This window comes from Corvus moneduloides, chromosome 25 (genome assembly GCF_009650955.1).
Source record: "Corvus moneduloides isolate bCorMon1 chromosome 25, bCorMon1.pri, whole genome shotgun sequence".
NCBI lineage: Eukaryota > Metazoa > Chordata > Aves > Passeriformes > Corvidae > Corvus > Corvus moneduloides.
The window spans coordinates 1,407,623-1,435,159 of record NC_045500.1 but is presented as its reverse complement, the minus strand read 5'-3'; the positions used below and the strand labels follow the sequence as shown (position 1 = coordinate 1,435,159).

Sequence of the window (27,537 nt, the reverse complement as noted above, 5' to 3'; positions counted from 1 at the left end):
ATGCACGGATTTCATTTGCTCCCCATCAGTTTCCCCAGGCATGAGCTGCAAAGCTCTGGAGAGCAGCTTTTCTGTGCTGCACGCTCCGAACGCCCCGAGCCTGCATGAGATCTGCTCTGCACTCAGGGCATCCCTGTGCCTGGTGGGTGTCAGGGAAGGAGCATGTTCTTTGTGCTAATTTGTTGCTTTGTTTTCCATGAGCTCATTTAATTATAATTAAAACCCAGCAGCTGCTGGGGAAGGAGGATGAAGGCGCTGAGGAGCTGAGTCCAAGTTGACGGAGTGGTTGGTTTTCAGTCCCTGCTGCGTCGTCCTTGGCTTCCTTTTCTAGGATTATAGAATCGTGGAACGGTTTGGGTGGGAAGTGACCTTTAAAGGTCATCCAGTCCAACCCCCTTGCCACGACAGGGACATCTTCAGCTAGATCAGGTTGCTCACAGCCCTGCCCAGCCTGGCCTTGAAAATGTTTCCAGGGAATTGAGGCATCTACCATCTGCATCATCTGTGTTTGAAATGAACGCTTGTTGCTGCCTGAGCTGCCTCCTGCTTATGTTCTTCTCTTGTGACAGCGAGTGGGGAGTGAAACCTGCCAGCTTGTCATGCAGGTGAGAGACAATGCAAAATTCATCCTCTGTTTATGCCATCTGCAGCCTGCCTGGCTCTTTCCCTGCCATAGTTATGCTGAAATTTGTTACCAGCTGCTGCAAGGTCCTGGCCAGGGCATCATTAAACTCCAGAGCTCTGGGTGTGAGTCCAGGGCACATCCTGACACAGTGCTGGGTGAGCCCTAAGCAGCCATGGAGGTATCCTGACAGGAATCCTGGCAGGAATCCTCACAAGTATCCTCACAGGAATCCTCACAGGTATCCTCACGTGGGTTGGAGAGAGTGATTAGGCTGCTGGTCTTGGATCCAGACTCAATTCCCGGCTCTCCAGCTGTACCACAGAGACAACAGCACTCTCCGACCTTGTGAGGGTTTTGCAAGATTAATCTATTAAAGACTTAAAGCTGCCAGCCCTCAACTACTCAATAAACTCCTGTTGATAATAAGGAACTGCGTGGGGCTGAGCTAATGTTCTTTTTTTTTTTTTTTTTGCTTTAACTTGTGCATTTCCAGGCAAAAAATTGCAAAATCCACTTTACTCCCATTGCCTGGATCCCTGATCCAGCTGGGGGTGGGATTTGCTCCAAAAGGAAGTATCTGAGGGGATAATTTGGGAACTGGAGCTGTCAGAGCAATAGGATCAAGGCAGGAAGGAGGGAATGATGGAAGGGATGCAGGAGGGAATGAATGGTGGAAGGGAAGAGGGAAGGAATGGTGGAAGGGAAGCAGGAGGGAATGGTGGAAGGGAAGCAGGAGGGAATGAATGGCGGAAAGGAAGCAGGAGGGAATGGCGGAAAGGAAGCAGGAGGGAATGAATGGTGGAAGGGAAGCAGGAGGGAATGGAAGAAGGGAAGTTGGAAGGAATGGCGGCAGGGAAGCAGGAGGGAATGAATGGTGGAAGGGAAGTTGGAGGGAGTGGAGGAAGGGAAGTTGGAAGGAATGGAGGAAGGGAAGCAGGAGGGAATGAATGGTGGAAGGGAAGCAGAAGGGAATGGAGGAACGGAAGCAGGAGGGAATGAATGGCGGAAGGGAAGCAGGAGGAAATGGAGGAAGGGAAGTTGGAAGGAATGGCGGCAGGGAATCAGGAGGTACCGTTGACGGTGAGCGTCACCTCCCGCTCCCCCGCGCCCACCCGCGGCACCACAGCTCGGCACACGTATTTCCCAGCGTCTTCCTGGCGGACCGACTTCAGGATCAGCTTGTTCTCATTGCTCAGGACCTGAAAGGGAGGAGGGGGGGGCTTTCAGGTGGGCCATGAGAAATTACAAGCAAAACCAAATGACCTGAGTTACAAGAGCTGTGTCACCAGCTCCTGAGGATCCTTGGGAAGGCCAAGTGGATGAGCCCAAAGTCCGGCATGGCATGGAAACATCACTTACTGCTGTTGACCAAAGAGTAAAGAAATGCCCCACATTTTTGGGGGGGGAAATAAGAAATCCTGTAGGTATTCATTTGAATTTTTATGAACTCTAGTTTTGCAAGAAGTTCAAGATACAAGAGAAAAATTTCCGTGGCTGCAGTGACACAGGCAGAAAAACCTCAGAGAGAACCACACTCCACACTTGCTCCTCCACATTTGCAGGCACAGTGGAGGCCGCTGGGATTGACTCAGGGAGTTTAAGCCCAGAAGTGGTGGGAGAGGTGGCTGAGGAAGAAGCAGCCATGATCCCACATCCCACTGGGATGGCTGAGTGCTGATGGCTGTACAAAGCAGCATCCCCTGCCAGCATCCCTCTGGGAAGGTGGAGGTGGCTCTGGTGACCTGCATAACCATCTCTGCTGGGTTACAGCAGCTGGAAGATCTGTCCTGAGATCACAGAATCATGGAATTGTTTGGTTTGGAAGGGATCTTAAATCCCATCCCATTCTACCCCCTGCCATGGGACAGGGACACCTCCCACTATCCCAGGGTGCTCCAAGCCCCATCCAACCTGGCCTTGGACACTGCCAGGGATCCAGGGGCAGCCCCAGCTGCTCTGGGCACCCTGTGCCAGGGCCTGCCCACCCTCCCAGGGAACAATTCCTGCCCAATATCCCATCCAGCCCTGCCCTCTGGCAGTGGGAAGCCATTCCTTGTGTCCTGTCCCTCCATGCCTTGTCCCCAGTCCCTCTGCAGCTCTCCTGGAGCCCCTTTAGGCCCTGCAAGGGGCTCTGAGCTCTCCCTGGAGCCTTTTCCTCTCCAGGTGAGCACCCCCAGCTCTCCCAGCCTGGAGTGGGGGGGTTCCAGCCCTGGAGCATCTCTGTGACCTCCTCAGGACTTGCTCCAGCAGCTTCACGTCCTTCTGCCCCAGAGCTGGACACAGCACTGCAGGTGGGGTCTCATGAGGGCAGAGTGGAAGAGCAGAATCATCTCCCTCACTCTGCTCCAAGAAGTTCCAATGTGACAGAACTCAGCTGGAGGGAGGTAGATAAAAAGGGAGAAGGTGGCTGTGCCTGGGCATTGCTGGATAGCAAAGGCAAGCCCTGATGGGGTGCTGGGGCTGGAGCAGGAGGGTGAGACAGGCCTTGTTCCCAGCTCCTGCAGCCACCTCGAGACAGCAGAACAACCGCCTGCGTGTGAAACCCGGAGAAACAGCCATGGCAGCTGTGGGACAGGAAACCACCCAGGAGTTACTGACCCACTGGGATTCCTCTGCTGATTCAAGCCATCAGCTCTCCCCAGTCTGTAACTTCTTCCCAGGAGATGGCCTTCACCAAGGTCATTGGGGTTTGGAAAAAACACCCCAGCAGTTAATGCCTCAGTGTCCCCGGGGAGCAGAGGAGAGGACTCAGCCCCTCCGTGGGGGTCCAGCTCTCCAATTACAGCCTTGAGCTGGAACGGCAGCATTTCCTCATCCACAGATCTGCCCAGGTGAAGCTGGGAGATGCTTTTCAACTGTGCATGCTTCCGAATGAGTTTCATGTCTCAGCCCTCCTTTAGCTTCTTCCCGTGGCTTTGCTCAGCCCTCCTGTCTGTAAAGAGGGATCAGAGAATCTCCTGGCTCCTGGGGCTCACTGAGCCACGATTACAATTGGCAAAGCTCCTTATGATTTTCAGGACAAAAGAGATGTGGAGAAGTCTGCTGGGACAGATCCAAGCTCCTCCCCGGAGAAGGCTGCAGTCGACAGCAGGGAGTGCTGGGGTGAACATGTGAGATCCCAGACCTGGGGGCCAGGAAGGTTCGTCCCATGAAGGTCCATCACAGAAAGGTCCATCCCAGGGAGGACCATCCCATGAAGGTCCATCCCAGGGAGGACCATCCCAGGAAGGACCATCCCAGGAAGGTCCATCCCATGAAGGTCCATCCCAGGGAGGACCATCCCAGAAAGGACCACCCACACAGGACCATCCCAGAAGGAACCACATGCAGTCGAATTGCAGAACTGCTCCCCATCAGTGAGGTGTTAAGTGATGCTCTGGTTCAACTCTTCTGTCCATTGTCATGGAAATAAATTCCCCCACTCTCAGGATCCCTTTGCATTCCGAGGAGCCAGCATTCATCCAGCCAGGAGCTCCCAGACCCCACAGGTTCTGCTCCATGCCCTGGACCCGCCCCCTGCCCCACAGCGGCTCTTACCACACCCGAGCCTCGCTTCATCCAGACGATGGTGAGAGAGGGGTTCCCAGTCCAGGCACAGTTGAACACCGCATCCGAGCCCAGGTCAACCAGGAGGGACTGCGGTTCTGTCGCCATCCTGGGCCCAACTGCGCAGAGGAAACTGGAGTTACTGCCAGTGACAGCCAGAAAGCCTCGAAGCAAACAGGTTAGAGGGAGCAGTGGTAGATCTTGATGGGCCCCAAATAAAGAAAAGCCTCAGGGAGGTGCCTGCTGCAACTCCAGAGGGACCAGCTCCCCAGGGACCACCCCAGAGCTGGCAAGGAAATCACGGGTGTGACCGCGGGAGCACTGCAGGAGAGCCCAGCAAGTCCTGCCACCCTGGGCAAGTCAGGCTGAGCTGTGTCTCCTTCCCGCTGATTTTCAGCAGCTCTGCTGAGCCTGGAAGCCGGACTCGAGCCAACAGGGTACTCACAGTAGACATCCACGGTCCTGCTGATGTTTGTGCTGCCCAGCGCGTTGGTGACCTCGCAGGAGACGGGCTCGAAGAAGAACGTGTGGTCCACGATGGTTTCGTAGAAGTCACCGGAGGCTTCCTTTATAACCTGGCCTTTTTTCGCCCACCTGTTGAAGAAAACAGAGCATCGTGGTGGTGCTGCTTTGTGTCTCTTGCCATCTCCACGGGTGGCTGGCACAGAGCTGGGGGCAGCATGCCCAGGGTGCCTTTGACTTCAGAAGGGACATGAAGTTGTTCTCAGCATCACCCCCTTCTCCGGGGATGTAGGCACTACAGCCACAGGTTTTGGAGAGGAGCCATCAAAGAGATGTGTACGTGTACCCCTACTGACACCTTTCCAAATGAAACCAAAATTCTATTTTCCTGTTTCACTGGGAATACACCTCATTCCTTAGGATTGTGAAGGACCTCAGTGATGGGAGGAATGGAGGGTCTCTACCTGATGGGGAATGACAGCCCTGTCCTGAACGCTTGCCAACAACACTGCTGGTCTTTCCTCATCAAAACCACCAAAACCGTTTTCTGCTGCCTCCCCTTTGCCCCTTTTCTTCCTTTTTTTTTTTCCCCAGTCAAAGAGAACTTTACCCCTTTAAGGCAGCTGAAATAACGTTCCCCGAAAAGCCAAGCTGGCATTTGCAACACCGCAACTTGCAAATTGTCTTGGAGAACAAGCTGTCAGCTCAGCACTTGAATTAAGCCCTGTTTGCCAAACAATGAGCAAACGTGACCTAATGGGGCACCGTCTGGCAACCTGCCACTCGGGAGCGGCTGGGAAAGGCGAGAGATGCTGTCAGGCGGTGTGAAACTCCAGCCGCTCTTTGGGGAAGGGAAAAAAACCCTGGGAAAAAACATATAATAATCCTCCCCAAACAACTGGCAGGTAAATCGGAGGGATGAGTGTTTCCCTGTGGAGTCTCTGCCTTGTTGTTTTGGGGCTGCTTCTCTGGTTGTGCTGGATGGGCTGGGAAAGATGCAGGCATTGGGAGCTGGGCTCCGGAGAGAGGAAGGAGCTGCGGAGGCTGCTTCCCACACGGGGTCGGGGGGGGGGGTGGTTTTGGGAAAGCTGTCCCCGTCAAGGCAAGCAGCATCTCCTCCTGGTCCTCCAGGGCTCTCCTGCTTCCCTCTGCTCGTTCCTGTCACTCTGCCATGGCTCCCCACTGCTTCAGTGCTGCCCCAAAGGCAGCCGAGGACAAGTGGAGCTGCAGGGAGCTCCTGCTGGAGGTCCATTGGCACTCACGAGCCTCAGTGGGGCTGGAGAGAGAGTGGAATGCTGGTCCATGGCAGGCTGGAGAACACCCTGAGTGCTGCCAGAGCCAATTCCTCGAGCACCTGCTACTGTGAACCTCAGGGCCTCCTGCCAGTGACCCGCTCAGGCTGCCCCGTGATGACACAGCGCTCTGAGAGGTGCTCCCGGGGGGGTGGAAGTGATTTGTATGCACTGACCTGCTCTCGCCTTCCATTTATCTTCGCACTTCCAACAGATGCTGACTGGCCACTTCGGCTTCCCTCCCCTGCCTGCCTCCTCCCTGGCCTCCCCCTCCAATAATTAATCAGGACATGCCGGTTTTATTTCTAGGGCTGCGCTTCGTGTGTTAATGAGGGAGGTTCTGCATGGGAAAACCTGCACAAGCAGAGCCTTCCAGGTGCTGCTCCGAGGGGCTGAATGGTCAGTGATGCTTTGGTGACGCCTTTCTCCTCCCAGCGGGAATTGCAGCCCAAGCCAAGCGGCTCGTTCGGGGTCAGCCTGCAAGGCTGACCTCAGCATCCCGCTTCCCTGCCTCCCGATGGATCTGCCTTGCCCTGCTGCCTCCCTGCCGCAGGAACGCTGCTGCCCGGCGTGGAGAGCATCTGCCAGTGCTGGGGCAGCAGCTGGGTCCTTGGGGATGGGGCAGGAGAGGGACGGGAGGATCTGCCAGAGGTCTGGTACCTCATCCCCAAAGCTTTGCACAGCTTGTGGGATGGAGAGGAGACAAGTTCCTGTTGTATCCTCTTTGGTTTGCTGGCCCAAAAGGCCTGAATTCACATCTCAGGAACTGCAGATGAACGAAAGCAAGGAGGAAGGAAGGAAGGAAGGAAGGAAGGAAGGAAGGAAGGAAGGAAGGAAGGAAGGAAGGAAGGAAGGAAGGAAGGAAGGAAGGAAGGAAACTACAAGGACAGGGAAACTCCAGCTGGTGAATGTGGAAATGCCCCAGGCTCTTTGTCAGGAATATTTCTGCTCCATTAAGCTCCTTTTACAACTTTGTCCCTGTAGGGATTCCCAGCCATGAGCTGATTCCCAGCCTCTGGAGGGTTTTGTTCTGCTCCTCAGGTACTCAAGGGAGGCACCAGGTACATGAAGCCATTTCTTTCAGCAGTCAGTGGGGCAGGGTGTGGCACCAAACCTTTGGGACAATCCAGAGCTTCTCTTGTGCCAGGCACTTCCCTGGTTATTTTGCACAAATCCACCTTCTCTGCTGTGCAAAGGGCAAGAAGGAAGCTTCAACACGAGGATAAAAGTGACCTGTGGGCTCCCTGGGACATGTCCTTGCACCTGCCTGCAGCTCATCCCCCCAACATTCCCGGAGGGAATTGGAACCAGACGGAGAAGTGTCTGGAGGTGGGTTTGAGCTGGGGAGACTACAGGTGAGATCCTTCTGGGTGTTGTGAAACAGAGGACAAGGTTTCCAAGAGCAGTTTGACATCGCAGCTGCTTGGGAAAACACCCCCAACAAGCGTGGCACGGTGCTTTATGGATTTGTTCAAAACCCATCGCTTCTGCAAAACTGGATTTCCCGAGTGTGGAGATGTGGGAGATGTGTCACAAACAGCAATTTTTTGTGCTTCAGCAGAGATCAAGGATCTTGCTCCAGTTTTCCAAGGCTTAACATGGCTAAATCAATGTGACTGAACGAGCAGTATGGATCTTTTATAATGTCAAATTGGTTTTTAATAATGGCAGCTGATAACCCTCTTGTAAAGCTTCCTGTGATGGGCTCGTGGACAGCCAGAAGGCAACTTACTCAGGGCTTTAACAAGCCCATAATGTGCCTTGCTCACCTATTAACCATTCGGTTATTATTTATAATCAGAATCTGAATAAAGCAGAGCAGAGAACACAGGAGGATGCTCCTGTAGCCCCATCCACCACCTCCACTGCTGTGGCTCTCCGTGATTTCTTCCTCCTGTCTCCGTGGCTGTGCTGCACCAAGCCTGGCTCCCATCCAGTGCTCCTGGTCCTGCCAGCCTGGAGAGCAGGAGCTCCTTTCATTTATGTTGTTCCTTTGAAGGTATTTATGGATTGCAAATGTGCCACCCAGGGTCTTTTCCAGACTACATAAATTTACCTGCTTTAGTGTCTCCCCGGATGACTTGGCCATTAACTCTCCTGTCACCGTCTGTGCTGATTTTCACCCTCATCTGCAGGAACTGCAGGGACAGGGCTGGGCAGGGGGGGCTCCTCCTGCGCTGGGACAGGGGTGAGGGTCTGTCTGTGGGGATCCTGCCCACAGGACCTGTTCCTGTGACTCCCTTGGGCTCTCCAGGCTGAGGGGCAGCACGGCAGAGGGGCTGCTGAGGGATCCATCCCAGTGCCCCTGTGCCTCTCAGGTGTCTTCAGTTCCTGCCCTCTACCACTGATGGGCACCTTTGGAGTACCCAGGTCCAAATTCACCCCTTCTCCCACTATGCCATGTCGTATGACCAATGCAGATCACAGAATCATAATCCCAGAAGGGTTTGTGTTGGAAGGGACCTCAAAGTTCATCTTGTCCCATGGGCAGGGACACCTTCCACTGTCCCAGCTTGCTCCAAGCTCTGTCCAGCCTGGCCTTGGACACTGCCAGGGATCCAGGAGCAGCCACAGCTGCTCTGGGCACCCTGTGCCAGGGCCTGCCCACCCTCCCAGGGAACAATTCCTTCCCAAGATCCCATCCAGCCCTGCCCTCTGGCACTGGGAAGCCATTCCCTGTGTCCTGTCCCTCCATGCCTTGTCCCCAGTCCCTCTGCAGCTCTCCTGGAGCCCCTTTAGGCCCTGCAAGGGGCTCTGAGCTCTCCCTGGAGCCTTCTCTTCTCCAAGTGAGCACCCCCAGCTCTCCCAGCCCAGCTCCATGGCAGAGATGTGCACATTTTCTTCCTTTCTCTTCAGCAAGCACCATCTCAGTCTGTGTCTCCAGGTGGGCATTTCTTCCCCTGCGGGCTGGGTTTCATTCTGTTGTTTCTTTTCCCATATTTCTAATGTGCTTTTGTTTTCCTCTGGCCTCTCTGGAGGGAGTTCCAGGTGCCTCCCAATTCAGTATCTTCTGCAAATTGAATTTGCTCGGGTGATGGAAGAAAACAAATTTCAACCAGGAAAGAGATATTTTGATCCAAGTTTCAAAGGGGTTATTACAGTCAGCACTGAAAAGCCGGTGATTAAAGAATGAACAAAAAATAGAACACCTGCACTGAGTCCTTTTAACACTGAAGAGGGAGGGAGGGACTTTTCTAAGGAGACATTCTTCAGGGAAACACCATTTTTCTGACTCCATCGATTGCTTCCCAGCAAAGAGTACACGCAAGGAAATAAGAAAGGACATTTTGGGATTTGTCAGCTCCTAAACAATGCTGGGGCTTTGTTTTGGTTTTCATGGCTCCGTGTTTTTTCCTCTTCTGCTCTGGTTTCCGAAGGGAACCTGCCAAAATCTGGGATGACACACCTGTGCTCCTTCCCAGGCTCTCAGTGGGAGGCTCAGCTGTGTCTCCTTCCGCACAACGGGTTTTACCTGGCAGTTCCACCCCTTTTTCCCATGAATCCTGCTTCTGGCTGTGCTTCCAGGCTGGTGGAGGCCCCGAAGAGTTCCCCACGCTCACGGGGAGAGCACAGCAAACGCCCCAGGCTGTCAGTCCTGGAGGAGCGTTGCTAACACGCGCTTCATCCACCCCAGCGCTGCCCACGCTCACCTGAACAAACGCCTCCCTACAAGGGCTTGGAACCCTTCCACACCCAGCGTGTGGGAATAAACTATTGATTTCTGAGCCCTGGGAAAGCTGTAGGACTCTACAAGGTCTTCTTTAGAAAGGTCTTCATCAGGCCACGGCTCCTTCCAGCAGCACTGGAACTCCTGGGGGACAACACGGGGGTGCTGGGGCTCTCTGGACTCTGAAATGCCCCATCAAGCACTGCATAAATCCACCCTGGGAGGATTTTGGAGCTGCCAGCAGCCCTGAACCAGAGCTCCTGGCAGAGCGGCTGCTCTGGTGGCGAATAACCCGGGGAAGTGGAGTGTGTCGTCGGTTTTAATTAACAATGCAAAATAAAGTGGTTGCTTGCCATATAAATCGTGTTTACTAAGAATTACTTAAAATGGATAAATATTTTCTTGGACGCATTTTAATTGCTTAATAAAAGCACCAAGAACACCCACAAATACCTTAAATAAATGCATGGCTCAGGGAATGAATTAATTAACATTTCATTCCTGGGAATGGCTATTAATTGCTACAAATTGCTCAGAGAATGGGTTTTGTTGCTTTATTGCCTAGTGTGTGATGTGACAATCCTCTCCTCTCACCCTCACGGGAGAGCTGTCCCTGGTGGGATGCCATGAGCCCCACCCCAAATGCCCCTAGGGCCCAGAGCCCTGGCATCGTCCACGGGGAGGAGATGGTGTTTTGAGGATGACATTCTGGCATCCTTTAGAGGTCCAAAGGGGACAGGGACAATGCATGGCTGGTGCTTGTGTCTCCTGCTAGTGACAGCCTTGGGAGAAATGATGGAGTGAGGTTCCCAGCCCGAGCGGTGTCACGGTACCCCCCGCACGGCTCCGGCGTGATGCATCGAGCAAATTATTTCTTTATTACGGGTAAATTTTCATAATGGTGATGGATGGGGTTACTCCTCTTCTCCCGCCCGCTCCCTTCCCTAATGAAGACGTGTGGGCCTCGCGCGGTTCCTCCGTGGCGCCTCCGCCTCCCCCTCTGCGTGTGGGGTCATTTACGAGTGGGCAGGCCCTGGGTAACCTCTCCACCATCTGGATTACAAGGCTGGGCCTTCCAGCTTGGGTTTCATCAAGGAGGAAAAGAGCTCTGAGGATTCTGGCTGAGGTCAGGCCGGCCCTTGAGCAAGGGGAGTGGGGTGTGGGATCATAGAGCCATGGAATTGTTTGGGTTGGAAAGGACGTCTGCGATCATCGATCCAGCTGCTAACCCAGCACTGCCAAGGCCACGCTGACCCCTCTCCCTAAACACCACAACCACACTTTTTTTAACACCTCCAGGGACGGTGACACCACCACTGCCCTGGGCAGCTCTGCCAATGCCTGACAACTCTTTCCATGAAGAAATTTTCCCTAATATCCAACCTAAACTTCCCCTAGGGCAACTTGAAGCCATTTCCTCTTGTTCTGTCCCTGTTCCCTGGGAGCAGAGCCCGACCCTCACCTGGCTGCCCCCTCCTGTCAGGGCCTTGTGGGGAGGGAGAAGGTTCCCCCTGAGCCTCCTTTTCTCCATAGGCTTTTTTTTCCAAACAAATAAACAAGGAGAAAGATTGCAACCTTTTCCCAGTTTTCAGACTTTTACCCCTGACAAGGACATGTCTGGTGTCTGATTGCGCTCACCATGATGCACCAGTTGCTGCTACTGGGGTTGGATTGTTTTTAAACACTCTGGAATTTTGATGATAATAATAACATCTCACTGCAGAGGAAAATTCTGGCTTGATTTTCCATCTCATCTTGGCACCGGTGTTCCCACTCCTGCCAAGCCAGGAGGATGGGATGAGCCTGATTGCTCATCAGCTGTGCTCTTCAAGGGCAGTGCCTGGGTTTTGCATCTCTTCCTTGCCATCAGCAGGTCCCATGGGTGGGAAAAATCCATGAGGGGCTGCTTAGAGCTCCCCAGATCACACCTGAACATGTTCAATGAGAGTTCAGCTCTGAGGAGACCACTGGGGTCCTGGAGGAGAGATGATCAGGGACACCCTGGAGTCAGGTCCGTGCTGCCCAAGGAACCTGAAAGAAGTGGGGTGAGGCTCCTCTCTCGCAGATGACACAATTAAAGCCATGTCACCAGTCCACGCACCCACCGTGGTTCATTTTTGGGGAGAAACCAATCAAAACAGTCTTTCCCTTAGCACAGCAATCGGAACAAATTGGCTGCAGAAGCGAGAGGGAGAAGTAAACAAAGCTGTTAACTTGTCAATGACTTGACTGATCAACCGTGGGGAATAGTTGGAGAGGGCTGATGAGCCGTGCAGGTAATCAATGGACCCGGCACCGCGGGGGCTGCAGCTGGTGCTGCGCGGAGCTCCGGAGCCATGGAGAGGCCTCGGAGCCCATGGGCTGGGCTTGGCCGGGGATGGTGGGGAATAAAACCTGCCCGGTGCTCGTGCACCCCATGCTGGACCATGTGTGGAGACCAGGAAGGGTTACGGATACTGGATTTAGCAGCAGGGAGGGATTGGCCAAAGCCCATCCCACCGCACCCCCCGGCTCCTTCCCTGCACCAGGGGCTGGTGAGGACCCTCGTCCCTCCCCTGGAAGGAAACCAGAGAGGCCCTGTTACTGTTTCAAAGGGAAAGCATCAAACATCATGGACTGGGTGATTCCTTCTGCAAATCGAGCTGGTTTTGTGGCAGATCAAAACAAAATGCAGACGCTTTAGATGATGTGCTGGTTTAATCCTGCTGTTTAAAATCCCCCCTCCTCCTCCACACCATCACATGACAGGGCTGGGCACCAAACCTGTCCCCATTAATCCCTGTTTGGCACTTCTCTTGCCACTATGGATGTTTTTCTGCTCCTCCCTTTTCACAAATACACCCTCTTTCGAAATAACTCCTTTTCCCTCTAAGGAGGGGACTTTAGATTTAAGAATCTTTGGCCCCAGAGTCATGGAATCATATGAAATTCATACTTTTTCCCCCCTAAGTTAAATTATGAACATTAAATTCCCGATTTTAATGTATGTGGAGAAAGTTTAAAACCATTCAGACTATGACAGCCAGCTGCCAAAACTGCTTATCCTGGAGAAATACTGGGGATGTGAGTCACCCCCCAGTCCTGGGTGAGCTTGGAGGTGTCACCTCTCCTCAGGGAGTTTTTACCCCTTCGGCAGTGATGCTGCATTTCATTTTTCCTGCCTACATCATCTTGACTTACCCTGCTGCACAATAGACATGACTAATAGCTTAACTATTATTTTGGGTAATCCAATTTCGTCACGTGGTTTGTATTTTCTCAAATCGTTTAACAGGATTAGTCCTTTCTGGGGTCTTCCCACCCCACTCCACCCCCGTAGCAGAATGTCTTTAGCCAGATTTATGGATGCTGGCATGTTGAAGAGCTAATTCTCTGCCGTGTTTATCCTCCTCCTCAGTGCAAAGTGAATCTTAGTGCTGTGAAGCTGCTCAAAGTTGCCTTCCCCTCTACTCCAGTTCTTATTTTCCACCTGTGCTCGAGGTCTTTGCAGCTTTACGCCTCGATGTGCAATTCCTTTGGGGTTGGCAGGAAAAAGACAACGGTGAATGGAGACAGAAACTCACAGGTCTTCATCAGCATAAGAAATCTGCTGCTTGGGGATCTTCAAAGTGGTGCTGGGCTGGGACCTCATGTTCCAGATCACTGGAGCTGCCAAATCCGCATGTTTCAGGGCAGAAATGATGGGCACAGCAGGCAGGAACGGCTCGTGCCTTTCTGCACATGGAACTCATGCAACAGAGAGTTGCTGGGTGTCTGGGTCTTCTTTTCTTTGGCTGGCTCCTAAAGCTCCTCTGAGGCTTTGACCTGGTCCTGAGTTTGGGATGTTTTTAAGGGCTTTGTGGTTTGATCTCTGTAGCATGAGAGGGTCTGACCTCTCTCTGGCATGGCAAGAAGGGACAGACCTCGGGCTATGTTAACTTTATATTAACTCTTCAAGGATGGTGGCCAACCTTAGACCTGTCAAACAGCCCAGGCAATGCTTTGGGCCACCAAAAATGATGCTCACCAGCCTGAGCTGGCTCTGTCTGACTTTCCAGCCCCAGAAGTGCCCCTAAAGCCCCTCCTTCCCTCTGACAGCCACTGTTCCCATCCCATCACTCAGGCTTGTCCCTTGCTCCTTGTGCTCTGTCTGACTCCTGGCACGTCCTCAGGTTGGTGTGAGGCACAGCTCCTTCCCTGGCAGGTTCCCTGGCCTGCCCTGCCAGAACAGTTAATTATTCAGGGCTCAGCTGTGTCTTGATCAGATGGTTCACATTAGGATTAGCAACAGGATATCAGGTTCATGTTAGGATTATCAACAGAGGCAGCTGAGTCTGGAGGTGGCACCCTGGGTGAGATGGGCTGAGCCCTCATTTTGTGAGAATCTCCTCACAGAAGATGCCAAAGGCAGGGATTTCTCTATAAGGAACTTGGGCTTCCACTGGCTGAAGTGTGAGCAGCTTGGGGATCTGGCAAGTCATGAGGAAGAATAATAAATATACAAAGTGTGTTCCCTCTGTGCTAATGCAAACACACAGGCAGCTCACAGGGGAGCAGAATAAAGTCATGAGTTCATCAGATCTGTTCATCTTTTCAGTAGGAAATTCATCCATGGATCCACAGAATTTCTCAGTTTGGAAAAGACCTCTGAGATCATCAAGTCCAGGCATTATCTGGCACTGCCAAGGCCACCACTAACCCCAGGTGCTACAGCTACACACCTTCTAAGTCCCTCCAGAGATGGGGACTCCAGACTGTGCCAGGGCTGTTCAGCCTTTTTGGGGAAGAAATTGTTCCAAACATCCAATATAAACCTCCTCTGGTGCAACATGAGGCTGTTTGTTCTTATCCCATTAGTTGTTACTTGACACAAGAAACCAACCTCCACCTCACTACTACCTCCTTTCGGGCAGCTGTAGAGAGCAATAAGGTCTCTCCTGAGCCTCCTTTTTGCCAGCTGAAACAACTCCAGCTCCCTCGGCCATCTATCAGTCCGTCCATCCATCCGTCCATCCATCCATCCATCTATCCATCCATCCATCCATCCATCCATCCATCCCTCCATCCATCCCTCCATCATCCCTCCATCATCCATCCATCCATCCATCCATCCATCCATCCATCCATCCATCCATCCATCCCTCCATCCATCCCTCCATCCATCCATCCATCCATCCATCCATCCATCCATCCATCCATCCATCCTTCCATCCATCCGTCCATCCATCCATCCATCCATCCATCCATCCTTCCATCCATCCATCCATCCCTCCATCCATCCCTCCATCATCCCTCCATCATCCATCCATCCATCCATCCATCCATCCATCCATCCATCCCTATCCATCCCTCCATCCATCCATCCATCCATCCATCCATCCATCCTTCCATCCATCCATCCATCCCTCCATCCATCCCCTCCATCATCCCTCCATCATCCATCCATCCATCCATCCATCCATCCATCCATCCCTATCCATCCCTCCATCCATCCATCCATCCATCCATCCATCCATCCATCCCTATCCATCCATCCATCCATCCCTCCATCCATCCCTCCATCATCCATCCATCCCTCCATCCATCCATCCATCCCTCCATCCATCCATCCATCCATCCCTATCCATCCATCCATCCATCCCTCCATCCCTATCCCTCCATCCATCCATCCCTCCATCCATTCCTCCATCCATCCATCCATCCATTCCTCCATCCATTCCTCCATCCATCCATCCATCCATCCGTCCATCCATCCATCCATCCATCCGTCCCTCCATCCATCCACGCCCAAAATTATGGTCAAGTCCCTCTTCTCTCCCAAACCTCTGGAATGCCGTTTGACACCCTGGTGCAACTCCGCCCTTCTCAGCCCTGTCACAGGAAAACAACCCAGCGTGGCTGTGTCCTGGTACAGCAGACTGACCCAAAGGGCTCTGGGATTATCTGTCGACTGCTGTATAGAACAGCGTGGAACAGCATTCAAAAACAAAATAAAGACGTATCCAAAAGTAACAACCATGAAGTTCTTCACTACCCACTTCAGTAACAAAGTGGAGCTGAGCAACAAATGTTGGTTGATGCTTTACAAACAACCTTCCAATCCAGAGACAACATCCTGCCTTTTCTCTTTAGCATTTGCCAGCAGCTTCTGGAGTGGCACAGAAAGCCAAGGGTATCTTTGAGACCTGAAGTGAACAGGGCTACTCCCTGATCTCATGCTGGGTGAGATCAGGATTCCTTTAGGGTCTCTCTGGGATGGGTTGTACAAGGGTAGGTGCTGTGCACCCCAAACAGTTGTGCCAAGATAACTCCATGCCAGGTCCCACTGCCAGGTGGGGGGGAAAGGCTCCCCTGCCCCAGAGACAGTGACAGAAGCAGATTTGTCCTCCATTTAAACCCACCTCTAGCCCCCAAAACCTGCAATAAAGGAGCAAAGAGGGAATCAAGGAGTGAAATTCCTTAGAAAAGCTCCTGCAGGGCTGTGGTGGGTGCCACCTCTGTCCCTATCCCACATCCTCCCTGCACACTCTGCTTCATCCTTCACACCTTGCTCGTCCTCGGTCACATTCTCCCCTTTCTGGCATGAAAGCAGAAAAGCCTCAAACAGAGCTGAAGGCCTCTTAAATCAACGTCTTCCCTGACTCAGAAGCTGTAAGAGGATTCATTATTTATGTGGCAGAAACACAAAAGCTTAGCATATTTTAAACTGTCTGAAACAACTTCAAGGCAACTCTTCCACTGTCTTCTTTTTTTAACAAAACACATTGAGATGCCTCTGAACCGAGCAGCAGGGGGAAACGGGTTTTTTAATTCCAAAAGACAAAATAGTATGTATAGATTGAGGGAGAGAACGAGAAAAACCTCGTGATCTGGCTTGGGATCACCAAGGAATGCCCATCAGGGGATGGTCCCTGTGAGGTGTTGGCATAATCCTTGGACAGACTCTGTTGTGACGTGGCATCGATGTTATGGCAGGGGTCAAGTGGGTCAAGTGGGTCAGTGGTCAAGGAAGCAGCTCTGCTCCTTCACAGGCACAGGCAGCCGTACCCTTCAGAGGCAGCAGCAGAGGCGGTGCTGGGTGTCTTTTTTCCCCTTCTTTCTCCCCATTTTTACATTTTCAATTTAGTCACAGCATCTCTAATTTCCTTAGATCTGAAGCCACCTCGTGAGACTGGAAGGGAACAATACAGAAGAAAGATGAGGGGGAAAAAACCACCAGTAATCTTGTAAAAGTCAGTTTTGAAAAATCAATTTTCTTGTGTGACAAGATTTGCTTAAGGCTTTTCGTTCTGTGAAATCAGCCCATCATCCTGCGGGAACGCATGAAGGAAGTGGCAAGTGTGGTTTGGAATAACTCAGATTAAAGACTGCTAAATTAGGCTCAAAAAGCTGCCACTTCTTGCAAAGGGAGAGGAGGTCTGGCCAGAGGAGGCAATGATGCTGCCTTCCAGATCACGTTCCCAGCTCCAGGAGCAAGTCTTGAAGGAGGGTTGACTGTCAAGGCTGGGAAAACACAACCACAACCCCAAGGTCTGCTGGAAATGAGATGCTGCTTTGGAGACAGGTTCACTCTAACGCTGGGAAAGGGCTGGAGCAGAGTTTGGAAAACTCATGCTTGGCTGGGATGGTGATGAGCACCCCCACAGGGCACCCCGCGTTTCTGTGAGCCCTCCTGGAACACCCAACCCCCTCTGGCAGCCCCCTCCATCGGAGAGGCTCCATCCAGCCCGGGTTAGGGCTGGCTGCTCCATCGCTCTTTGCTTTGGTACCTTTCATCATCTCTACATCGGGGATGCTGCTCACCAGTACAAAGCGTTTTCCTTCCCCGCCTCTCCCCCCCTCCATCAGACTCTCTCTCCTCTACGCTCTCTCCTAATTAGTTCAAGCTGCCTCCAAACATCTCCCACCCGCTTGTTCCCATTACCTTGACAAGCCAGGGAATGGGAAGACAAATCTCCCTGTCCACACACCTCTGTGAACGAAGAAGGCCCTTCCAACCCTCTCTTCCCAGTCTCACCTGGAGCTCTGTGCCTTGGCAGAGCCCCCCCCAGCAGCCCAGTCTCACTTCCCAGCTGCAGGGATAGTTGTGCCTTTTAGTTTGCTTTATTTCCCTTTTTTAAAGCCTGTCTCTCCACCTGCCACCCAGCCACGCTCTGCTCCCTGTCACAGGGAGCTGGCAGATGGGGCTGATGCATCATGAAGGAGATCTGAAGAATTCATTTCCCGTTATTTTTTTTCTTCCCCCAGCTTTCATTTTCACTTCAGAGCAAAGGTCCAGTTGTCTGGGAGGAAGCTACAAAGACAAACCCAGGCAGGAAAACAGAGATAGTCAGGAAAAATGTTACAGTGCCGATAACTTGAGACCTCGGTGTGCTTTGCATTTATTTCAACTCCCGCTTTAGCTGCATTTTGCTATGTCTATAAATTAGATTTATTCTGTTACTGCTGTGAAATGCCTGCAGGCCCCTTCCCCACTCCAGCTTCTCTTCCCTCCCCTGCTGAGTTTGGCTGTGGGAGGCAGCAGGAGAGGTGACAGCCCTGCCGAGGGACAACATATGGACACACAGCGTCCTGCCGCTGGACAGACGGCAGCCCCGGCCATTGGAGAGGGAGGGAGCAGATGGGAGCGGGGGGAGGAAGGCAACAAAAACTGCACACTGGCATAAATGAGAACTTTCCCAAGCTGGACTGGGGGAGGGAGATGGTTGCGGGGGGAGAAGGTCCAAAGCGTGCCAAGAAATGGCAGCCAAAGCAAAGTGACCATTCCATTTGAAGATGCTGAGATGCCTCTGGTCTGGACCAGACATTTGTTGAGCTGCCCCCCACCTCATCTCCCTGCAGCCTTCTGGGCAGCTGGGACACCCGAGACTGTGCAGAAGCTCTTGTGGGGCTGCCCCAGATCACAGAACCCCAGAATAGTTTGGGTGGGAAAGGGCCTTAAAGCTCATCTCACTCCAACGCCTTCCACTAGACCAAGCTGCTCCAAGCCCCATCCAACCCAGCCTTGAAAGGGTCCCTGTGCAGTCCCCAGGGGAGCAGTCTGGGCAATTTCCCAGTGAGTGGGACATGGAGTGCAATGGATGTGGAGGAACGTGCCCGTGCACCCACAGACTTCACACCTTGTCTGCAGTCACTGGGGCCCTGCAGCACTCCAAACCCTTGACAGTCACTTTTAAATATTAACAGAGATGTGATTGTGATTTAATAAGAGTTAATACAGCAGATCCCCCTTCCTTGGCAGAGACTGGGCCAGTCTGGTTGTGGTCCCGGTGGTCAGAAGCTCTGGGAATGCAGGGCATGAGGGGTTGGTCACTTTTATTCTGAGCCTTCCATGAACGGGCAGAGGAAAGCAAGGAACACAAAAATGCTCCAACTCCCGGGAGGCACTTTTCAAAGCCATCGGAATTGCACATGAAAATATATCCAGGTTTTATAGTGCCAGAAGAGGGAAAACAGCTCCTGCTGTGGCTTGGCTGGAGGCAGTGCCAGGCGTGCCCATTAAATGGATCGTTTGCCACTTCTCTCTCTAAAGTTGCCAATGAAATCATTGCCCTGAATCTCTGTATCGGCTTCCCACGATCCAATAATCCCTTCTGGCCTTTGCAGCCTACGGATCTGTGATTATATTCAGCTGAATGGAAGAGGCAGGGACAACTTTGGTGTCATGAAAGGGCGTTAAACTCCAAGTATGCCTTTCCCTGGCCTTTCACCCAGAAACAGGGATCTGTGCACATCCAGAAGCTTGACTGACCAGGCAAAGGAGCAACAGAGATCTAACTGAACAGAAACATCTTGCTCCCACTGGAACGATTTCTCCTTCTGCTCATCCGACCTGGCAGCAGCAAACAATTCCCGTGGCTCTTCCTTTGCTGAGACCTGAATTCCTTGACTCTGTTATAAATGTGGCTTCCTCGTGCTCAGATGAAACAGGGAGCACCCATCTATGAGCCCAGCTCTCCTCACTGCCTGGATGTGGGAGGCAGATTTATTTCACTTTCCCGTCTATCCTGCTAAGGATGTATCCCTGGGGGCAGACCTATGGCATGGGGGTCCCCATCTGAACAGGTCTGATCCCTGGGAAGTGAGCATGAGGAATCAGGGATGGGAATCCCAGGGTTCTCCATGTGAATCAGCAATGTGGGACAAGTGGAAACAGCCTCAAATTTCATCAAGAGAAGTTTAGATTGGATATTAGGAGACATTTCTTCACTAAAATGTGGGTCAGACATTGGAACAGACTGCCCAGGACAGTGTTGGAGTTCCCATCCCGGAGGGATTTAAAAGACGTGGGATGTAACACTTGGGGCCATGGGTTAGTGGTGGCCTTGGAAGTGCAGGGGTAACAGCTGGACTCCATGATTTTAAAGTGTTTTTCCAACCTGATTGATTCTGTGATTCCATGACTTGCTGACCTTCAATAACCAACCACTCAGGGATGGCAGGGAATGTCTCTTGGCTCTTTCCTTGGGATTTATTTTGGAGAAGCTGGGTCTGTGTTGAGCCCACGACTGACTGATGATGGATGTGCTCCTGGTAATGAGTTGGTCCATCCAGCCACGCTCTTGGGGGCAGTGAAAGTGCAATGATTCTGCCAAGCAAGGGCTGCCCAGCTGCTCCTTCCCTCCATTCCGCATCCCTTTCATAAGGCTCTCCCAGCTTTCTGCTGCTTTTCCACCCAGTCAGTCGCTGGCTCTTTGCCAGGCACCAAAGCAATGCCAAGCCACGAGGGAGCTGGTTCAAGTGTCTGAGCAAACTTCCAAGCCGTTTCCAGCAGGACATGGGGCACGTGCTCTTGGAGACCTTGACTTCCCCACGGGAGCTGAGGCGTCACATGAATAAATCTGGTGAGATGCCAGCAGGTCCCCAAATGGTGCAGACAAGGCTTGAAGGGTAAAGAGCAGCAAAGCTCTGTGGAGTTTAAACTTCTCCACTAGGTTTGTTCAAACAAACTGTGGGAATGTGTCTCCGTGGGAGGAACACCTCCAAGATGCACAGTGTAAGGCAGGCAGGCCAGAGCACAGCTGATGCACATCGTGATTTTCTCTTTCACAGCTCCTTGATGTCAGGCGAGATTTTTCTGTATCTACCCGAACCCACAAAAATCTGCCACTTTTTTCCCCAAGGCCAGCAGCCAAAACACCCCAAACCTGTAGCTGGGCACGTACGATCCTTGGAGACACCAGATCTACTGAAGGCACTTGGGGCTCTTCACCCACTTGTTTTCCTAAAGCTGCATGGGAAATGCCTACCCTCTGGAGAAGGCTGGAGGAACGGGACCAGGGACCTTTTCCCTGTTGTTGTCCCTTTGTTTTCCCTGGGCAGAGCCAGGGGCAAGCCAGGACACTGCCTCCCACCAGGTGTGTTCAAGCCCCAATGCCTTTAAAGAAAACCTCGTTAAGAAGCAGTTGAGTTTGGATTAATATTTGATGAGCTGCTGTTCAGAGATAAAACAGTATTTACTGAGCAAGGGCTTTCCTGCTGGCTGGAGCCCACTGAGCCAACAAAAAAACAGCGCTCGGGGGGAACCACGTGGAGGTGAGGACAGCAGGATGCTGTGGGACAGCTCTGAGCTCGGCACAGCATCACCAGGGGGATGGTGGGGTTCAAACCCTGGGCTGCACCTCCCACTCACAAGGCCGGTTGATGCAGGAGGATTTGGGCAGGCAGCACCTTGGATTTCATCCCAGCAAGGAACTTGCTTGGATCGCACCTGATGTGATCCCTCTGGCTGTGGGATGGGAAGAAGTGGGGCAGCACCATAATAAATAAATAAATAAATAAATAAATGCCCCCCAGCTCCTCCTGACCTCTGCTCCTGCTGCAGCACTTCCTGCACCTTCTGCCACATCCCACAGCTCTGAAGAGCTGTGTGTTGCTCACAGCTGCCATGCTTAACAGCTTGCAGCAGCTGGGAGGGATGTCTCCCTCTTCCCAGCTATGTCTGTGTGTCTGTCTGTCACTCCCACACCTTTCTCTGGAAGTGCAGTGGTCCCCAGAACTGCAGCTGGTGCTGGAGGGTGGCTCCACATGTCCCCCTCTGCCTCCAAAGATAACATTATTAGCAAAGGTCTCCGCCAGCCCTGGGGGCCAGAGCTCTGTGTGGATGCACAGAATGAGATTTGTATCACTGCCCTGCCTGCGCCAACTCCCCATCGCTCCACAAAAATAATCATCAGCCGAGGAGCCTGAAAGGCTCAGGGACTCTGCCTCCTGCAATATTAAACCTTCCCATTTCCTTCTGCCACTTTAAAGATTCTCTTTCTTACTGTGAGTGATAAATAATAACAGCAAAAAAACACCCCACAGACACACAACAGGCATCAAAAGCCACGGGAAGATTGGCAAATAGAGAGATCTGACGGGAGCAAAGAGGAGGCCTGGTTGGGAGTCGGTTCACGTAGCCCCGACTTCTGTTGCTTTCCATTAATTTTACCCGCCATCGCAGGTGGCAGAACAATGGCGACAGCTAATTACTCTCCCTCTCCCTTTCCTGCCCATTTGCTTGCAGCAAAAGAAAGCCAGTAAATTCCCAGACTCCCTCCTCGCCATCCCAGAGCTGCCCAGGAAGCCGCAGAGGCGCACGGGAGGCGGGTTGTTGAGGTGGGATGTGCCCACACGTGCCAGCTGCCCACCGGAGCCGTTTGCTGCTCCAGCCTGGCACTGGGATGCTCCACCAGCAAATGGGCTGGCAGAGGCTGGCAGAGGCTGGCAGAGGCTGGAGGCAGGGAGAGAGGAAAGGTTAGCATGGTCCCCTACCACCCTTGGGACACCAGGGAGCCTCTTTGGGCTTCCAGCCCCATGTCCATGGTGCTAAAGCAGATGGGGACGCACCCGTGGAAGTGCTGCTGAGGAACCCAGGTCCCCCTGAGCCTTTTTCAAGTGGAGGATGCTGCACTGGCAATGCCAAGGAGGTTTCTGGTGGGCTGAGCTGCTCTTCAGCTCCAAAGGGAACGTGCTCCCAGCCAGAGGTGGGGTAAAGCCAGGCCAGGTGGGGTATGGGGCCCTACAGAAGCTGTCAGATGTGTCTGTGCAAAGCTTGCTCTATATGGAAGGTGGAAAAACATCCAAATGAGCAAACCCCTGCTGCTGGAGGGTTAATTCATCCCTGTGCCAGGACCGCCTGCTCAGGATTGCTGTGACACCTTGCCAGCCTCTGCCTGACTCCCTCCACTTGCTTTTGGTGCCACCAGTCTGTCCCATGCCTAAAAGTGAGTGACAGCCCAGGTGACATCGTGGGCAAACAAATCTCCCTGGGGAAAAAGCTGCTCCTCGTCAAGAAACGGCTGCTGCCAGCGAGGGAGGAGGGCTGGGATTTCAGCTCCAGCCTCCTCAGCTAAGGAAAGGGGCAGAGGAGCTGTGCCTCCAGCATAGGACAACCTACCCCAGCCCTGCCTGCTTCTCAATGTCAGGAGATGCCAGCAGATTTTAAGGAAGAGGGATTCTGACTTAGAAAATGCCACAGAGGCCAAAGATTTTGTGAAAATCTGTCAGTTTTGAGAAAAAGCCATTAACCCTCTGCCTTCGGAAGAGAAGACACGGTGCAGGCTGGAACTTTCCACCCTGGCTCTGGGAGTGGATCGCTCCAAGGTCTCATTTCCAACCAGATTTTCCTTGCATAAAAATCCACCTGTGTGTGATTATATAAGAGAGCACAAAGAAAACTTCCTAAGGGAAAAGCAGCTGACTCAATTTCATCCAAACTGTGTTCTCTATAGGGGCAGAGGGGGATTTTTGTCTCCTGGGGAATTGTGTTGAATTTTGTTTCTTTTCCCTTGCCCTCCTAACTAAGAGAACAAGAGGTCTGGGCTTAAAATCTTGGGTCGGCAGGACCACGGGGGTGGTTTAGTGGCTTCATCCTAACAAAGATCCCAGTTCATGGATGCTTCCCAAGGGAACATCTGTGGTGAGATATTCAACCTCATGTGCTTTTCCCAGGCAGAAAACCCGGGATGCAAACCCAATGCAAAAGCTACGGCTCCTCAAAAATTCCAGCAAGGTGACAGCTTGCTGGTGGATAGGTAGCAGGGATGGCCCTGCAGAGCTGGCTGTGGATTTATGTCCACAAAAGGGGGTTTAGGTTGTTTAAACATTTTTCCTTTGTGTTCAGAGTTATTTGCTGACAAACATATTGCGGGGGGGATTAAGAATAAGTATCAGCTGAAGATCTGGGATCTCCGTTTGAGCGTGAGGGAAGACACAGGAGATATAACAGAGGGGTCCTCACCCAAAAAGAAAAAAAAAAAATCACATTTTCTGTTGGGTTTTTTGGAAGGCAGAATAAGTTCATTTTCACCAGTGGTGGGGTCCTGAGTGACCCTGGGGATGGCACCAAGCTCATGTTCTGCCTTCTCAAACCTCCAGATATCTCAGTCCTGGGACTTTACACATCCCATCCTTCTCTCCTTGCCACTGCCAGGGTGCAGGGGGCTCCTTGCTCGGATGTCCCACTCCAGAGGACTCAGAGCGTCAGTGCTGAAACATCTGCCACCTTTACACAGTGAAGAGCTTTGGGATCTTATGGAAGGGAAACAAATCCCCCCTCCATCAATCAGAGCCATTAAGCAGAAGGAAGCCCCAGCGAGCGCTGCTGAGTCCTGTTTGCTTGTCACAGTGGTAGGGAAAAAGCCTCATGTGAAGTTTACGTGTTAAGGGAACTCAAGACATGAAAAATCCAAAGTTCTTGAATTTGTCACGCCTCTTCCCCCCCACCCCCTCCAAAACCCTTTTTATGGGAAAGCATTGCCTGAAAAAACATGCAGTTAGTTTTAAGAGTAAAATCCATCAAGAAATGAATCCCAAAGCCATTTGCAGGAGAAACATGGAGGCTCAGGGAACAGGAAGGGTGACAAGACCCATAGCCTTGGGATGGGTGAGAAGGAAGGAAGAGGGCAGAGGGTGGCACTTGCAGCTGGTGGGGACAGCAAAAACCTGCACCGAGATGGCAGCAAAGATGGGAGAAGAGTGTTGGGCCCACCTCTGCTTGGTGGAGAAAAGCAACCCAGCTTGGCTTGGGCAGGGATCCAAAGGCTGGAAACAGCCAAGAGGAATCACAGAATGCCAAAATGGTTTGAGGTTAAAGGTCATCCAGTTCCAACCCCTGCCACGGGCAGGGACACCTTCCACTGTCCCAGACTGCTCCAAGCCCCAATGTCCAGCCTGGCCTTGGACACTGCCAGGGATCCAGGGGCAGCCGCAGCTGCTCTGGGCACCCTGTGCCAGGGCCTGCCCACCCTCCCAGGGAACAATTCCTGCCCAATATCCCATCCAGCCCTGCCCTCCTTGTCCAAGGGAAGCCATTCCCCCTTGTCCAAAGCTCCCATCCAAGGAAGTAGAAAACCAAGACTGGAGCTTTCCAGGCTGCTCCAGTGCACAAGGGATCAGCCCAGCCGGGTTCAGGGATGATGTGGAAGGTCTCTTTGTTGAGAATCAGGCTGAGGGAGTAGAAGTTTGACAGGGTCTTGCCACTGTCTGGTTCCCTGAGCAGAGATGGTTGTTTTGCCTTGGACTGTACCAGAATCAGTCCTGGGGTAAGAACCACGTGGCTCCTTCACACCCAGCCTGCCACGCACTTTGTTTTCCTACCAGCTGTAAATATGAAACCAGGGCTATTTGTATCCTTGACATTAATTGACTTCTCGAATTAATAACTCTTCTGTGTAACCAGGAACACAATTACTGCTTTGTTGTGCTGATATCCAGCTGGAAGGGATCATTCCTATCAGGAAACTCGATTGTACTAATTAAGCTGTACGAGCCTAACAGGAGGCGGGTCACGGTAACCTGTCCCCGGAGGTGCCTCCTCTGTTATTATCCATGGATGGTTCTGCAGAGCCAGAATGGATGGTGAGCCCATGTGTGCACATTCAGGCCTTCCAGGCAGGAGGGATGAGTGGCTGACGGATGAGGTGGGACAGGGATGTACCTGGTTACACAAAGCTCTTTTTTCCCAGTGTGTTGACAGCCTGCCCTGCTTTCCACACCCATATTTTGTCTGCTTAGACAAAAATATCCTGTGAGAGGAGGGGTGTTTTCTGCTGCAGGAACCCTCACACTCACAGCCAAGGGCCCGTGGCAGTGACTCTGCTCAGAGCAGAGCATCTGCCCTCCTGCAGTGACCAGCTGGAGGTGACACGGTGAGCAGGGTCTGGCTGTGCTCCGAGTCCCGCTCGTCAATCCCTGGATGAGCACTCACAGAATCTCCTGAGCTGGGGGGTACCACAAGGATCATTGAGTTCAACCCCTGGCCCTGCACAGACACCCCAACGACCTCACCCTGGGCATCCCTGGCAGCGCTGTCCAAATGCTCCTGCAGCTCTGGCAGCCTCGGGGCCGGGACCATTCCCTGGGGATCCTGGGCAGTGCCCAGCACCCTCTGGGAGAAGAACCTAAACCTCCCCTGGCACAGCTCCAGCCGTTCTCTCAGATCCTGTCCCTGGTCACCAGAGAGAAGAGAGGACCAGGGAGGCTCGGGGCTGGCAGGGACCCCATGCACCACCTGCACCCCAGACCTGTCTCAGCAGCAAGCACCGCATTTCCTCCTGCTCCGAATCTCCTCAACCACCCGTGCCCTGCTCCGAGCTCACTGTGGCCTTGCAGGGGCCCTGCAGACCATGGCCAGCAGTGATGACCCCACCTGCTCAGGGAGAATGTCCCACTCAGAGAGATCCCATCCCCTGTGTCCCCTCACATCTCCAGCGCCTGCACCTCTGCTCTGGCCCCTCCTGAGCTCAGCTCCACCGTGCTGGGCACGGAGAGGCTTTATGGTGGTGGCTTAAGGGTTACATGGAGATCGCAATAAAGCCGCTGTGTTCAAATCATGAAAGAGTGTGCAAAAAAAGGAGAGGAATTTTCCCATAATAGTCTTTTCACTCGGTGTGCATTGCTCACGATGACCCCAAACAGATGGCTCGGTGCCAGGCCTCTCAATGCGCTCCAAGATGAATCCCTGACCGAGGAGTTGCTGCACACAGAACGTGGCAGACGCCCGGTGAGCGGCGCAAGCGGAGCCTCTCGATGTGCAACAACAGCATCAAGGCCAGAGCGGCACCAGGGAACCGCCGGAGTGGGGTGCTGGGATGACCCTGCTGCAGCAGGGATAAGGGGCTGGCTCCAGCCATGGCACCCCTCGGCTGTGGGACAGCAGAGGCCATGGGGATGAGCCACAGCGAGCACCAAGCAGTGAGAAACACGGGAGGAGGTGGAATGGCCACCAGAAACCACAGCCAGAGGGGCTGAGCTCTTTTGGGTCACCTGCAGGGAAGGCAAGAGGGTCTCAGCAGAGGGCTGGACTGAGGTGTCAGGGGTGCCAGGAGTGCCACCTTACCTGTACTGGGTGACAGCAGGGTTGGCCTTGGCGGAGCAGTGGAACTTCACAGTGTTGTCCTCCAGCACCGGCTGCGGCTCCACGGACAGGTTCACCAGAGGGGGGTCTGCCAAGAGAGACAGGCCCATGAGAAACTCAAAGGCACGGTTTGGGTTGGAAGGGACATTAAAGATTGTCCAGTTCCACTTCTTTCCATGGTCAGGGACACCTTCCACTAGCCCAGGTTGCTCCAAGCCCCGTCCCACCCAGCCTTGGACACTTCCAGCTTCTCCAGACGACCTGTGCCAGGGCCTCACCACCCTCACAAGGAAGAATTTCTTCCTGAAATCTCATCTATCCCTGCCTCTGGCAGTGGGAAGCCATTTTCCAGTTTAAAGCCATTTTTCAGTTTAAAGCCATATAACGATTGTCAGACAGGCTGATGCCATGAACGCTGCTCTTCTCTTGAAGGGCTTCAGTGCATAAGACAGGAAGAGGAGCCACAGACATCGTTTGATGTAACATTTCACTTGGAAAATGTGACTGCTGGCTCTGATTCTCATTTAAGGACATAAACTCGCCTGCTCTGAGACACTCCAGTTTAATATCTCGCTATGTAACAATGATCTTTTGTCTATCCTCTGACTTTAAAGTGGCATTTCTG

General features: G+C 52.7%; 1 protein-coding gene across 3 annotated transcripts in view; it reads right to left on the bottom strand.

The window, feature by feature from the left end:
* The window catches only part of KIRREL3 (kirre like nephrin family adhesion molecule 3), a 347,026-nt gene that overhangs the window by 20,718 nt on the left and 298,771 nt on the right, over positions 1–27,537 (bottom strand). For all 3 annotated transcript variants that reach the window (XM_032133597.1, XM_032133598.1, XM_032133599.1), the window contains 4 exons: positions 26,895–27,000; positions 4,617–4,765; positions 4,163–4,290; positions 1,698–1,824 (listed from right to left, as the gene is read on the bottom strand). In XM_032133597.1, coding sequence (XP_031989488.1) covers positions 1,698–1,824; positions 4,163–4,290; positions 4,617–4,765; positions 26,895–27,000 — 510 coding nt within the window. The remainder of the gene's footprint in view (positions 1–1,697; positions 1,825–4,162; positions 4,291–4,616; positions 4,766–26,894; positions 27,001–27,537) is intronic.